This window comes from Denticeps clupeoides, chromosome 7, assembly GCF_900700375.1.
Source record: "Denticeps clupeoides chromosome 7, fDenClu1.1, whole genome shotgun sequence".
NCBI classification, from domain to species: Eukaryota; Metazoa; Chordata; class Actinopteri; order Clupeiformes; family Denticipitidae; genus Denticeps; species Denticeps clupeoides.
In genome coordinates this window covers 12,089,715-12,105,774 of record NC_041713.1, presented here as the reverse complement: position 1 = coordinate 12,105,774, position 16,060 = coordinate 12,089,715, and the positions used below count along the sequence as shown (strand labels likewise).

The following is a 16,060-nucleotide window of genomic DNA, read 5'->3' as shown; positions in this document are numbered from 1 at the left end:
TGCTCAGTGGCACCTTGAAGGATCAGGATTCGAACTGGCAACCTTCTGCTTACAGGGCCACGTACTTAACCGCTAGGCCACCACTGCCCTGTTTTTACCTATGAATCTGTGAAAACACAGTGTGCTGTGTTGAGAATACTGGTGGACCTTATGATTGCCCAAGGCCTCCCCTACGTTGGGGAGCCCTGTAATGAATCCTGGATTGAGAACAAGTCTACAGGGATGTTAAAGTTCTTGGCTGAGAGTTTTGTGTTAACCCCCTGCTTGGGAATGTATGCTCTTGGATAGATGCTGCCTCAGGACTAGGCTGAGTAACTGGGCCTGCAGTGAGAGCAACTGTAGCACAATTATTTTGTAAAAACATTTTTTGCAATCGATTAATGTGAATAGCTCAAGATGTTTACTTTATCTACAACTCTCAAGATCTCAATCAGATGGAGGAAAGTCTTTAGAAACTTTTGGTGGGATTTGGTGGAATTCCTCCTTAATGATTTTCAAGTAAAATACAATTAATTTGGATGTGCAACATTATGTTTTTCTTTTTGCACTCCCATTGATCAAAGTGCCGAACTACAAATACATTTCTCAAACCTGTCAGTAGATGGCATTGTTTACTTATCTTTTTTTTTTAATCGAGAGAACTATTTGTTTAAGTGTGATTTTTAAAATAAATTTAAATAAAATTGTAACAATCTGCAGTCTAATTTTTTTTCATTCCATATCAGATAATCTAAAACTGTCTGCACATCATTTAGAATGACTAGGTGTTCAGGCTTTCAGTCCTCTCTCCTCACTTTGCTGGTTCCCAGCAGAGGCATACATCTGATCTTCTGACCATATTTTCAGAGTAAACAGTGACACTGCTCTCCCACTTGTCATCTGTCAACTCTGACCTTGTGCCAACTAGGTTTATTTCGAGTGATTGCACTTTGCTCATGTTGCAAACTTTGCAAATACAGATTGCATGTCTGTGTCTGAGACATTATGATTCAAACACTGTGACTTGTTTAAGCAACCAGGGAACGCAAGCACTTTGCTTGAGTTACCTACTAAAATTTAGCAATTTGGGTGGTAGTGACCTAGTGGGTAAAAATCTGCCATTTTGTATCTGAGCAATACAATTAATCCATGAAAATATTTTATTCATCACATGCATATTATACCTGTACAACATGGCTAGTAAAAGTATGTGTCAGGATCCGGTCCGAAATGGGGGTTACTCCGGTCCAGGATCCGGACCGGAGTTTCATTGTTGTCCTGTGTAATGTTCCCTAATCGTTTTCACCTGTGTCAAATGTATAAAGCTGCCCTGTTCGTTTCTGTCCGCTGTCAGGTCTTTGAAGTTATGTTCCGTGTTCACCAGTGTCTACGTCTTGGATGTCTCCACTGTCCTGTGATTCACTAATTAAACCCCTGTTCCGTGATGTCAGGTGAAAGCGTCCTTCATTCCATGTCTTCTCGTCACTCTTCGTCCTCCTCTCCGTTCACCCGCCGCGTCATGCCCGCATGGACGTGACAGTATGCAAGCTAAAAATGCAAGCAAATATTTACTGGGTAAGTGGTTGGCCTAGCGGTAAGGAAACAGACTGAGGTCCCACTGAGCAAGGTAACGTCCCCACACACTGCTCCTTTCAGGGCTGCCCACTGCTTAAAAGCAGAGGAAACATATCGTTGTGTGTTGTGCTGCGTTTCACTGCCCTGACACTGTATGTCGCAGAATGTGAATGTTACGAAATAATCTAATAAATTAGTTCCAGTGTAGAACTAAAGTGTATTGTGCATTGAGCAGTAAAGAGACTGCAGGGTAGTTATCAAATGAACAGACAACAAGGAACTTTCAGATGATCAGGATACGAGGAGTGAGGTGTGGTGACATGTCCTGCTTAAGCATCCCTATGGCCTGAGGATAGACAATCTTCCTGAGACTCTCGGTCCTGGCCACGATGCTTCGGAATCTTTTGTCCAAAACAGACTGTTGTTTGTGATAAGGGCGTCTGCTAAAAGCCACAAACTTGTTGAAGAAAAAAAATTATATAAAATCAGTGAGGCTTCAGCCCAACCCCCATTTTTTTTACATTTAGTGCAAGGAATATCAAGATATTAAATATCAGTAAACAAGGGGTTTGAGTGGCATGGGAGAAAAGACTCCACGAAGATTTTAAAGATGTAAAAACATGATGTCAGAGCTAGACAAAAAAACAAAGGAAGGAATGAGGTCTGAAAATCTATACAACAGTGTGTTGTATGGGGTTACGGCATGGTGACATAACACACTTCACATGGTAATGTTTCACAGTCTGATGATAGTGAAAATGTGTGCTGTGTGCACCTCTGCTGTTTCTTCTCTTTTCTTTCAACACATTAAAAGAAAAGGTGTGTTTTGAGTCATTACCACAATATATTACCTACCTTGGGCACCTCGCTCACTTCCCAAAACTGCTAAATGAGGCCCATAGCTGCTGGAGCCCCTCCCGAAACATTGGGTGCACGGTGGGGACTCACCCAGGGCAGGGACCCAGTTTAAAAGTTCCGTGGATACATGAGTAAACACTGTTGGAATAAATTCTTTTTTCCTGAACTCTAGTGGGTGACTCACATGGTTACATAAATGAAACATGTGTTACCAGGCAACTCATTCATGACTTTTTTTTTTTTCATGCTGTCACCCCATAACAGGATTTTCCTATACGTCAGTAATGGCATAAATATTATGGTTGCTGTGGAGAGGAGGTGGTTTCTTGGGATTCCACAGGCTTTGTGACAGATGGAACACCCTCCATGACCATGACTGGGGATTCCTTCCTTTTGTGAGTGCAAGTATTACACTGTGTATGAAAGCTGCTGCCAGGAAACCTTCACACGTGGCAACAGCGGTTCGCCTGTGTGCTCCCTCTGCCTGGTAGAGGATCTTAAGTGGTTTTCCAGTTGCAGGGGGGAGGGACTCGTACACTGTGGACATGTACACTGGTGCACTGTGTCTGGCGACAACAAGCAAGATTGTCAAATCCAGCAACACTGCTGTAGACTGGGACCAACATGTTGACAACCTGGTTCTGGGACCCAAGCCAGTGCCTGATCAACTTTGGAGTGAGAGTGTCTGATGTTGAAAGATCTCATATACATCACTGATGGAGTGTCTCAGTGCAACAATGGATATGCATTGAACACCATTGTCCATTGAATCTCTCCAGATTCTCTCTACTCTCTACTCCTGCCCACTCCACTTTATTTTTTTTATGGCCGTGACAGAACCTTTATTTTGTGCAGTTAACCGTTGCATGGTTATTTTGGACATGTTTTGGATCATGTTACTGAAAGCAGGATAAAATCAACAACAAAATAAAACAGAAAATGTTTTTAATAGTTTCACATTAAATTATGGCACGTATTTTTGTTGAAATAATTTATTTCTTAATTTGTTCCAGTTTTATTCAGTATAAGATGATGGTACTTCAGCCTACCGTGAATTTGTTCAGGCTCTACCCTGTGGGAAGGAGGGAGGTCCTTTTTCCCATTTTCTCATTTAGCTGTTTTTTTGGAGTGTTTGGGAATATTGCTTGGATACTGATTGACATTGTCATGGTAATAGACAACACAAACCCACAAATGTAAAATAATTATTTATTTACGTATATTAAAAATAAATATTTGTAGATGTACAATTGATACATCTGTCTATATATTGTAATTAGCGAGATAGGTCTCTCTTTTAATATATTAAATTAGTAGTTTCTATAAACCAAGAAACATAAAAAGTAATATATTATCTAGGTCTAAATATCTGGCAGAATAAACAGAAACCATATGAAATGTCACATGCTTACAGTAAAAGAAAAAGGAAACATTGTCCTCTGGGCTGTTTAAAGATCAGTGTAGTGAAACACTGGTAAAGTACTGCTTGACAGTCATTTCAGTGAGAACCAGGAGGGTATAAATTGTTACTGATAATGAGCTAGAGATCCCAGCTGAATTGTCTAACACACCTGCACAACACACACGCACAAAACTACAACCTGCCAGTCTATATTTACTGCCATCATCCCTGCAACTACCTTCTTCTACCTTCGGCTAACATTGCCAAAACATTAACTTTATTGCAGGCAATGAATGCAGTAATATGCAGATGCCTTGTGGATGTGCAGGGCAACCATTGGTCTTGCTTGGCGTACGTGGATGTTAACCGCAGAAAATTTATAATAAGCATAGTATTATACAATACCTGGTGTATGAAAAATGAAATAAAATACATAATGCCCAGGGCAAAATTCCTTTTGTGGACACCGCCTGATACAGATCAGGAATATCTGCATGATCAAAACCTGTCCCCTGCCTCACTCGTTCTTGCTATCTGTAATCTCTAAGGGAAAGGTATCAACCCATCTTTGGGTCCGGGAGCGGCACTCTTCCCAGCTGTATAGAGGCTGATAATTGAAGTGGCGCTCTGCCTTGTCTGTGCTCACGGTGAAGGAGGTGCAGGCCACCGCCAGCGTGTAGTGATTGAGCAGCGGTGTGAAGTTGTACACCGGCTTCAGTGCCCAGTGAAGAAAGCTGACCACATAGGTCATGGCCCACAGAGCCCAGAGGGGGATGTGGAGCTTCCGGAAGTTGAAGGCCGACAGGAACTGCATGTTGAAGTCCTCGTAGCTCAGGTATGGCGAGTCGTCGTAACAGAAGTAACACTCGCCTCCCAGCTTCTCAGGGTGATCTCGCAGCGACTGGGCAGCGATAAGGTGCATCCATGCCACGTTACCTGGGAAACCAGATCATGAACTATCATAAATCCTGACATAAGCCTTACTTCATGATGTACTTCGGCCTACCACCCAAAAGCCCTTATATAAATGTCATTTTATTATTTTGAATAGAAATGAACGTAATATATCACTATTTGGGCACAAAAATGTATGTACCGATACATACATGTGGCGGTTACCATCTGTTCCAGACATTTTATCGGACATCTTGGAATGGAATGTACAAGATTTAACGTGTTTACCCCCCAAGGGAAAACAGCATAGCGTTCCACACAGCGTTTTTTTTTTTGGGTCTATCCCCAAGTTGCTTTCACATAAGCTAAAAACCTGCTAGAACTCACCAGCATAGACGCGGCCATGTTCTGTGTTCTTGGGAACGCCGCAGATCAGCCAGCCTCCGGTCTTCACCCCACTCTGGTAGAACTCTTTCATCAGCTGATGGTGTTCACCGTAAATCCCAGTGGGCCGAAGGGCACAGGTGTACAAGGAGCCACCAGCCTTTACCTGAGAGGGAGAACTTTTTAAAACACTAATAATAATAATAATAATAATAATAATAGAAAACAAAATTCCTGGTTGTACTGACTGAATAACTACATTGACACACATTTGATTTCTGTTTATTACATTGGTTGTGTAGAAATAACTCAACCACAGCTCGGGTGGATTTAAACATCCATGTGTCACCACCCATCTGTTTTTTCCAAAAGAGATACAAGTCATGCTGTGGTTACTGGGTAGTGTCTAGCCTGAATTGTTATGTGGTTTCTTTCCATTCTGACAGAAATGTAAGACAATAAGGTCCAAATAACAGACCAATGCCAGCTTTCATGAATATTTATATGAATGAAAATAGTTATATGTAAATTATTACATGTTTAGACAGTATTACATGTTTACAACACAAGATGTAAGTAAAAATAGCAAATAATCATCAATTTCATGCAGGACAATTAGTATTTTGGCTCATATTAACTATGTTGCTTTGAATGATTATTTATACATTAACTTAATCAATGCCTTTTTTGGACTTTATTTTACAGTTTATTTCCTTTCTGTGAAGGCCAGGATTAGAAAATGCCCTTGGATGAAGGAAGTCCTGACTGTTAGTCCCTAAAGGGCGATAACACCTTCCTTCCTTTCTAAAGGGCCCAGTGAAAGGCATTAATGAGAGAAAATGACGCAACAGGGCCAGAGGTGGTTCTCTTGAATGGTTTGATGTCCGCCTCACATTCTAAGGAAATCATATCAGGCCTGTATAGCCTCTGAGGTTTCTGCACCATTATCATTACAGAATGTACTGTATCCTACCATGCTACATCCACTATCATAGGAATTTAATATTGGAAGAGCTCCTCCATTCCCACACAGTTCATATTCTGCTCCAATGCAGGAAAATATTATGACTCAACATTCCATACTAGCATGTGTTTCGTAAGGTGCTTTTAAATGACTGGAAATTATTCTCATCCTATCAATTAAAACTTGCAAAATTTAAATTTTAGTTCACTACGAAAAGGATGAACAATGCCCTGTATGCACCGGAGACAATGAAAAACATATAGTTAAAATAAAAACATTGTTTTAAACTGGATTAACCTTAATTCCATTGGACTGAAGCACCATTTTCTCTGCCTTAGCTTTGCTCTTGGGATACGGCATCTCATGGTAGATATTGTACTTGGTATCCTCATTGCCTCTGGAGAACACAAAGGTGGACAGACAAATGAGAAACAGCAGTGCATATGATTTTTTTAAAAAAGAATATGAAATGGGTGGATGCAGTAGGGGAGACGCCTGTGGAATGTGTTTAGTATGTTTTCAGGGATTTGTTTCTGCAAGAATGTGGTTCAGCCAAAAAATCCCACTAAAAAGATAAATCCCAGACACAGGGACGAAATCCAAATACAGGCTGAAAGAATCACAGGCATAAGGTAGTAAAACAAAGACACTTGTAGGGCACATGCTTCATCTGTTTCGCTTCATCCACTGAAACTCAAGCAATTTAACTGCTTAGAGGACCAAACTCAGATAGTCTGCTTCAATAAACATATTAAGAATACATCTTATAATAATTACACCCAAGTTTGTGGTGGTAGTAGACACTCAGCAAACCACCACAAAATCACAGGTTCAAACCCCACTTACTACCATTGGGTCCTTAACCCTGAGAGTCTCCAGGTGGACTGTACCTGTAACTACAGGTTGTAGGTTGCTCTGGATAAGGGCACCTCATAAAATGGGGTACTCTTTTTAAACAAAAGAGAGAATATTTCAATTCTGCTACTCAAGACCTGGCATGTTTGGTGCAAGTTGGTGAATTCTAGATATTTGATTCTTGAATTAAAGTGCTGATAATCAGCCTGCAGCAGATGAGGCAGATGGGTAGCAGATGTGGAATCGAGACGACTTCTTGAATTAAAATGCTGATACTCAGCCCGCAGCAGATGTGGCAGATTGGTAGCAGATGTGGAATCGAGATGTCTTCTTTCAATCATGGGGTGGTAGTAGCCTAGTGGGTAAGACACTCGCCTATGAACCAGAAGACCCGGGTTCAAATCCCGCTTACTACCATTGTGTCCCTGAGCAAGACACTTAACCCTAAATTGCTCCAGGGAGACTGTCCCTGTAACTACTGATTGTAAGTCGCTCTGGATAAGAGCGTCTGATAAATGCCGTAAATGTAAATGTAAATGTAAATCACTGGTGCCATCTCTGCCATTGGCACCACGAACAAGTGGTATTTTGAGGAGAGTGGAGGGGAGGGAAAAGACAAGACCTTGCATTTGGGGTTGCCAGATTGGAAGGTTGTGTATTTTATGTTTAAGTAGAGAATGGGCATCTTATCTAGTGGTGACACTAGATAACATGCCCAGGTAGTTTTGTTCGATACAATCTGCCTGCACTAAAACATGTAAGATGTTTGAAGATGTTTGGAGAACACTCCCCATGTGCTTTGTTTTCCGTAAGGCTGTAAGAATAGTATTCTGCAGTATTTTTTTTTAACATCAGTCCTAGTTTTATGTGTTTTAAAAGCTGTCAGCAGTGGATCATGTCCACTGCTGAATTGTTCATGATCAAAATGCACGCAATAGCTTTTATGTCTGAGAGAGAAAGAGCAAGATTTTTGTAATCTTTTTGTGTTTTTAGCTTTGATTGTACAACAGTCTTATCTTTGGCCTGTACAACCATTCAAACCTACAATAATTTCCATAGCGATGTGTGTAATGTCTCTGCTACCCTGGCCGCGTCTCCCCATTCCTAAAAGCTCACGTCTCTACTCTCCCTGTGCTTTTTATCAAATTTGAGCGTGAATGGACATGTAAGTGCAGTGTCCCTATGCTCTAATCTTGCAGCCATAAACATTTCATAGCAATGTCCCTATGCCCCTAATCTTTCCTCAGCATGAAAGGAACCACAGCTTCCCATGGGGGGGTGATGTTCACAAAAACATGTGGGTTACTGTAATCAAAGACACCCACAATGACAGATCAGATGGTTATTTGGAACAGAGGGACAAGGGACACGTGAATAAGATGGAATGCAGTGGAGGACTCACCTTTTAAAAGTATCACCTCTAATGTTGGGCCCCACCACCTCCATACTGCTGGTGTACACCAAATACTGGATGCTGTTCTCCACACAAGCATCGATGATGTGCTGTGTACCTAAGGAAGACAGACAGACAGAAAGAAAAGATTTGAAACCGGCAGTGCAGCTCAGCCAGACGAGATGTTAGCTTAAGCCAAATATGGGAAATATGTGACAGAGGAGTACTTTCCTAGGAAACCATTCATCCATTCTGAGCCCAGTGTTTCCAAAGTTCAGTCCAACGGAAAATGGGTCACAATAACAAACTGAAATTGGTCTTCAGCTACTGGTTTTCTTGCAGTCTTCATATTAAGAATATTGATGGTAATGACATGGTAATGTTTTCCGACAAATCAAGACAGTTTTTTGGGAAAGCCTATTTTTGGGAATTAGGTTAGTTTCAACTAAAACCCTCTCCCTGCCTTGGCATCTCTTGCTCCTGCTAGGATGTAGTCAAATGAACAGAACATGGCGGAAGAAACATTTGTTCCCCTCAGCTTCCTGAGAAGGTCACACCCTGGACTGAAGGCGTTGTTTACCCCGACCACCTTGTAAACCCCCTGACTGCGTAGGCCAGGCCAACTGAGCAGAATTCTAATTAAACTAGACCCCTCACTTGCTTAGATGTTCACTTCCACCCATGCTTCTGTGGAGGCAGCCAACAAGAGCAGCTTGCGTCATCATGACGAAAAAGTGCTGAAGCCGCGACCCTTAATTGTAAACCACCTCAGCCTTTTTAATGACCCCATCAATCTGGATGCTGTTCCCCACAAAGGCATCTATTTTAATGAACACACCAATCTTACGAAGCAACCTGGCTTTGTGAGACCAGAGTAGGCAGAAATACTACAGAATACTTATGATGTATCATGCTGACAAAAACACCAAAAATGTATCACTGTAAATCAAGCTACCGTGGCGAAGCTCACAGTATGCAGTGTTCTGGTTGCTCGTTTTCTGCGGAAATTGGCAAACTAGGCAGAAAACGGTTCTATGTGCAACAAAAGACTTCCTGTCCAGAGGGAGCGATATTCAGCTGTGTTGCACTGTGAGGTAAACTAGCCCTCTGACATGCAGGCACTGACGATCTGCTGGATAATTTGATCTTAGACTAAGCACATGACAATAACATGACACGTTGGTCACAAGGCCCAGACATTCTTGTAGCTCCATGGAAAATGTTCATTGTAGAATGGATGCCGTGCTGAGACATATGCATGTTCATTCATCTTATCAACAGATTAGATGGGCTCATAGCGATCAACATACATTCCATCCGAGAAACGTGAAACTGCCATAAAAGGATGGTCGAGGCTGTGCACAAAACAAATGCGTGGGTTTCCGTTGTGGTGACAGCTACTGCCGACAGGAATTTGAATGTGAATGGCCTTGCCAGATGCGGAAACTGAACCAACAAATGTGTGGATCAGTGGCTTTCATATGGAAATCCAGCTTTGTGCGTCACTGCTTCCTCGCGTGCTGTGACCAGATGACACCAAAGCCTTTATGGTTTTTATCAGATCTGGCTTTCCAACCATATTTAAAGAATAGTTTTTTCTTTTCCCCCCTTACCTTGAACATTTACGGCATAGATGACTTTCTCTGGGACGCGGTACCACACGTCCACCAGGCTGGCAGTGTGAATGATGAGGTCCGCTCCCCTGGAGGCCTCCAGAACACTGGAGTAATCGGTGATGTCGCCCTGAATCACAACCACCTTTACCTGGTCTGAGAGAGAGAAGGAGACAGAATAGCGTTTATTGTCTGAGAGTTCATCTGAAAAAAGAGACAAGTGTAATATATTCATTAGACGAGCAGTGCCATAAAGCTTCAAATGAAACTCACCTTCTACCTCTAGACATACACTCACTGTCAAAGGTACTCTGTGCTGGTTATGGAGAGTAAGATGGAGCAGTGGTGGCCTAGCAGTTAAGGCTCTGTAATCAGAAGGCTGCCGGTTCGAATCCCGATCCGCCGAGGTGCCACTGAGGTGCCACTAAGCACCGTCCCCACACACTGCTCCCCGGGCGCCTGTCATGGCTGCCCACTGCTCACCAAGGGTGATTGGATAAATGCAGAGGGCAAATTTTACTGTGTGCATCGTGTGCTGTGCTGCTGTGTATCACATGTGACAATCACTTCACTTTGTTTGTTGTTGTTTTGGAGCCATTTTGAAGAATCCAATGAAAGAGAGGTAGCAGGAGAAAGTGAAGTGTGAATAGACATTTTCAGTCGCCTCTTTTTACCTTCATGGCTGCTTTGTTCACTATTTTCGTCATCAAAAGCTCAATATTATGAGCGAATGATAAGAAAGTGTTTAGCGTGAACCTTCAGGACTGTGGGAATCCGACCCCGCTGTCTAACTTAAGGTGGTGAAGAGAAGACAAGTGCGTGAAATGCTGCCATCACAGCCGAAGCTCCCTACTTTGGAGAAATGCAAATGTCCAACGTTTTGCCTTGTTCGCTATGTTTTTATTCATTACATAACCTCGTTTGTGTCATTTCACAGTCCTGTGTCTTCGGCTTTGTTCTATAATGTAAAAAAGCAAGACCCATAAATGAGTGGGTGCATAACATGGCTTGACCGGTAGTGTGCAGAGTTTCTGTGGTTGAAACCACAACATTCAAACCTGCATGGACTGCACATCCTTGGCCGCGTGGACATTTTATTTACCGGCGCGCATCTCACGCTCAGTTCATTGTTAACTGGCTCAAGCTGCCATAGTCTTAAAGAACAGCTTGTTCCAAGTGCGATGACACAGTGGACTTGTTATTCAACCTTTACATGCCCTTCCAGCATTTGAAATTCAAAGCAAAAGACAAAAGAAAAGACAAAAAGTTGTTTCAGTTTCCTTGGGCTGTTCAAAACGCGAACACACAGAGCAATTCCCAAAAGAGGGCATTGGGTTTCCTCCACGCTGTGGGGATATTAGATCTTCCAGATAACGAGATACCTACAAAGCTCACACAGCATGAGAATGCTGGTTTCCTGCAATCCCACTTCCATCTAACCAAGTTTGTAAAATGAACTTCAGATTCAGCAGACGTTCTTTAAATCCACTGCACTCCCTTCATCACCTTCCACACATTCCCACTAGTGCCTGGAACACTCTCAAAAATGGAGTGTCTGACGCACACACACACAAATACCTCTGCCCAGGACACAAAACCAGCAACATTACAAAACCTGATTTGTTCTGTGTGTGTGAATGTCCTTTGTGTTGGATTTGCTCAAAACAGTGTGGAAAATATGAAACCAGTCTGCGTTTACACTGAATATGAACAAATTGATTGATTTGATTATTGGATATCTGTGTGATTTATCACACAGTCCTCCAAGCAGATGTTTATTTGGGGCAGTGCTATACATATGTAGAGCTGAAGGTGACGGATTTGGTTCGAATTTGTTCTTTTGGAAGAATACACCCACCGGCCAGAACGTTACGACTGACGTCAAGGACTTGTCCCCACCAGAACTCTGATGGCATGATGTCGTATTTGGCACCAAGCAACCTGTATGCCACTTAGGTGGTGCCTCCATGGACCGTTCTTCCTGTTCCAGAACATCCAGCCTTCGTGTTCCAGGACAGTCATCACACTCGCTCCTGCAGCGCGGCAGCAGGAGGACGGAGCTACCCTCGAGGGAAAGATTTGAACTGTGTTTAGGTAGGTGGTGCCCAGATGGACCACCGACCCAAAGGTTCCCAGCCGGACGCTGGCCAAAGCGCCACGGTGTCTCATCCAGCTTCTTCTCATGGTGCATGTGCCATGCGTTCCTTGACAAATGCCATCAGAGGTGCCACCCTCTGCCAAGTCCCACTATACCGATCAACGCTGATCAAGGCTGACCAGTTCATCCTTGGTCGAGCTTCGCGTATTTAGACATCCCATAATTACAGTTACCCCATAATTTCATCCCATCCCATAATTACAGTTACACCATCACCACGGAGAACAGTGAGGCAGGATGGCGCATTTTTACCCAGCGGATCGAGGGTAAACGGAGAGCGATCGTTGCAAAAAACACAAATACTCATGTAGAGAAAATCCGTGGCACTAATACGATCCAAAATGTACACGATCGTTCGAATGCTAGAGGCGAGAGAAGAAGAGCGAGAATTCCCCACCGGTCGTGCGGTCCTGCAGGCTGGAGTCGATCTGCTTGTCGAAGAGTCGGACCTCCGCGATCCCTTCGCCCTTCTCCAGAAGAACCCGGAGCAGGTGCTGGCCGAGAAACCCGCAGCCCCCCGTCATGAAGTAGACGAGTCCCTGCTTCGTGTCGGCCATGGCAGCGTGCTGGTGGAGATGAAGACGGAGGTGAAGAGGATGAAGGTGCGGAGTGCGCGACGTGCAGCGATCCGGCCGGGAGAGAGGAGTTTAAAAAAAAGAAGAAGCCCCGCCCCCTTCAAAACGTAAGGGGGGGTCTAAAAAAAACAATCTACCAGTTTGCAAAAAGATCTGCAAAAAGATGTGCAATTTCTTGATTTGTTGACCTGTTTATTATTAAAAATGTGAAGTTTCTAAAGGATTGCATCAGCACTTTTAGACATTGAATTTCCATTTGAATAAATGTGCAGAAAACCCATGGCACGCAATGCAATTCGGTGACTTTTTTTCTTTCAAAATAATTTGAAATGAACTAAGGATTACATTAGCACTTTGCATATTGAATTGCCAATTGCAAAGTGTAATATAAAATTTCCTGCTCTGGTTGAATATTGCATTGCCAATTGCACACTTAAATTTCCATTTGAATAGTTGTGCTTGAAATCTTCCGTACTACCAGGCCGAGATAAACATATTTCAAAAAGGGCATCTCGTCCTGAGGTACTGTACTGTATGTTCCGCCACTATGGACTCCAATTTTACTATCATACTACCATCTCACACATTTCAAAAAGTACATCTTGTCCTGGCCTATTTTCCATTATACAGAAATAAAGGACACATACCAATCAACCATTTACAATTTTCCTATCGTACTATGATTTCACACATTTCAAAAAGTACATCTTGTCCTGGCCTATTTTCCATTATACACAAGTAAAGGACACATTCCAATCAATCATTTACACCCACCTTTCCCACCATGTGTACTTTCGTGGCTAGCTTTGCCAGTTGTGAATTTCTATTTGTTTCTATACGCTTGGTTTGGCTATCGGGTGGACAGAGGTCACAAGTCCATTCTTATGACAGACCTTGAGTGAAGGTAATAATCTGCAATTTGACCTTTGACCATCCTTCTTTTCTCTTATCTCCTGTCCTGCACAACACACAGAAACACACCAAGTGGAGAAATGATACTAGCAATCACAAATCAAAACGATGATCAAGGTTAAAGTAACATCGTTTTAGAAAAGTAAGTCTGCCTGTCTGTCCGTCTTTTTTTTCCGAGGAAGGATTTTAACTGACGCAAGTCTGTCACATCTCACCCATAGCTAGAACGTGAGTCCGTTTCTTAAGACTGAAATGAATAATGAGAGCAAATGTGAAAAGGAACATTTTATCTTTTCTCCTCGTCCTTTACCCTGAAGTTCACACCCGTTCAGCAGGTCCAGGGTCACTTCTGTTTGAATCACCCCAGATAAGGGCCTCAGCCCTGGGCATATGACACTGATCCTCACTGATCCTCACTGGGACTCAGTCCAGTTACGCATACATAAATATTACTCAAAAATTACATACAGGCAGGTATAAAGGTGTGAACCAAACCCAACTGCCATAAAACATAATGCATTAAACCTATATGTGTATGCATGAAATATTTAATGTTTCATATTGCAGCCCAGTCCATAACCATTATGCCATGTAGCAATTTTCTGGCTAAGAAACCTTTCCTCACTGCATCTCTGGAAGCTCATAAACTTTGCTTTAATTCTTCATTGGAAACATGGCCAAGATATCAATTTTGTGCACATTTTTATTCACTTATTTATTTATTTAAGAAGAAAATCAAATTAGTTTACTGTGAGATTGCACAATGCCATAAACTCACGCAACATGCCAGTCTGCAGGGGTCATTTAGAACAAAAAAACAAACTTTGGGGGACATTTTTGTCTTTTAGTAGCGAGTCACCAACCCAACCACAGAGACTGTGCAAATTACTGTTACTGAAGCATGTCAAACTGAATGAACAAAATTGCAGTACCATTAATGTTCAACAACAAAAAAACAGGCCGTGACTCCAGTGTCTTCTGATCCTCAATGTTTTCTCTGCAGGACAGAAAAGGATTTCAATATGTAACATAGTGTACAGAGGTTCATGCTCAACGAGCACGTATCATTTTGTAATTTGAATTGCTATTTGCGTTGCTTAGGGCGAGAGCATGCAAACTCCACACAGACAAGGTCCGAGATGCGATTCGGACTCAAAACTTCACTAAATACCATGCCACCCTGGAATCCAATTTAGTATTACAATCCCTGTAATTACATAATTAAGTCAATTAATTAATTAGGTCAAACAAAGAGGGCCGGTTGGTTGGTTGGGCTTCTTGTCTACAGGACAGCTCAAGTTCACTTTATCTCTGCAAATCCTGAAGAAATACTTGATTTAACGTATGTCTGTGAAGATTCTCAGCCATCCAGTTGCCATGACTCAACTTTCATTTGACACACTTGATTTGACATTAGCAAACACACCCCAAGCACTTCATCCATTATCTATAAAATACTACTATTTATGCTGTATGATGGACAATAAAATTCTACATTTTCTTTGAAAATAAACTGAAACTTAAAATAAATCGGTCATTCCTGAAAATCTGCTACAATGTAAACACACATTCACCACTGAAAATGACCAATGTTCCTTTATTAATAAAATGACATACACACTCACACACTTACCAAGCGTCTTGTTTGTGACACTATCTCCTGTCCCTGCTCGGTTGTAAAGAACTAGGCGCCCCGCCGTGTCACTCCGTGTGTGAACAGTGCCAGTAAGCTGCGCTCCTCTCCTTTTTCTGCAGCGTGGGCAGGAAGTTGTGGCCTCGGCCTGGAACAGAGCGCAGCTTCCGCCGCAGCAGCTGTCTGACACGGAGGAGGATGTCGAGAGCATGTAAACCTCTCCTGCATGCTGCTTTTTAAAGATATGCATTATGACGATGAGGATTATTATTAGCAGTAGTGGTATGGTTGGTTAATGTCAGGCTTTTCGTTTTAATTCACGCCACTATAAGACTGTGTTATTGTATGACACGGTGTGCATATTTAACCTTGATGCTGATGCTCACATTGCTTTTGAACACACTTTGAGGAAGTCATGGCTGACAGTTCTAAAAAGGAACTTTGCACCGAGGTGTGTTCAGCGGCTGCAAATGCTCAGGTCCAGTGGGTGCTCAAAGGTTTACATAGAAAAATAGAACCATATCAAGATATTATTATAATATTAAAAAAAGCTAATGATGATTGTCACACACACACACACACACACACACACACACACACACACACACACACACACACACACACACGTGTTGTCCCCCATGATTTTCTCAAAGTATTTTATTTAAGACACATTTATCTTTAGTTGATTTATTAGCTCCACACCATCCCCCATCTCCTTTATTGATCTGTCTGAGTGCTGGATGTTGCACCTTGTTGGTCCAGGACACCATTTAGTCTTCTGTGTGCTGCAATGTGTATAAATGGTCTGCTTAACTCAACCTGTAAAGTAATTTGTAAAGTAATGTCCACACAAAAGTAATGCAAG

The 16,060-nt window shown here is 42.3% G+C and overlaps 1 protein-coding gene across 3 annotated transcripts; it reads right to left on the bottom strand.

The window, feature by feature from the left end:
* Nucleotides 1–3,607: 3,607 nt before the first annotated feature.
* hsd3b7 (hydroxy-delta-5-steroid dehydrogenase, 3 beta- and steroid delta-isomerase) lies at nucleotides 3,608–15,319 on the bottom strand. 3 transcript variants are annotated; one of them, XM_028985231.1, is made up of 8 exons: nucleotides 15,196–15,292; nucleotides 14,495–14,559; nucleotides 12,473–12,641; nucleotides 9,918–10,073; nucleotides 8,314–8,422; nucleotides 6,354–6,453; nucleotides 5,096–5,258; nucleotides 3,608–4,750 (listed from the first exon to the last, which is right to left on the bottom strand). In XM_028985231.1, the coding sequence occupies exons 2-8, from the start codon at nucleotides 14,495–14,497 to the stop codon at nucleotides 4,332–4,334; spliced, it is 1,119 nt and encodes a 372-aa protein (XP_028841064.1). In that variant the 5' UTR covers nucleotides 14,498–14,559; nucleotides 15,196–15,292; the 3' UTR covers nucleotides 3,608–4,331. The 3 variants fall into 3 exon arrangements, with proteins under 3 accessions (XP_028841064.1, XP_028841066.1, XP_028841065.1); XM_028985233.1 differs by lacking the exon at nucleotides 14,495–14,559 and having other exon boundaries at nucleotides 15,196–15,319; XM_028985232.1 differs by lacking the exons at nucleotides 14,495–14,559; nucleotides 15,196–15,292 and having other exon boundaries at nucleotides 12,473–12,810.
* Nucleotides 15,320–16,060: the final 741 nt, after the last annotated feature.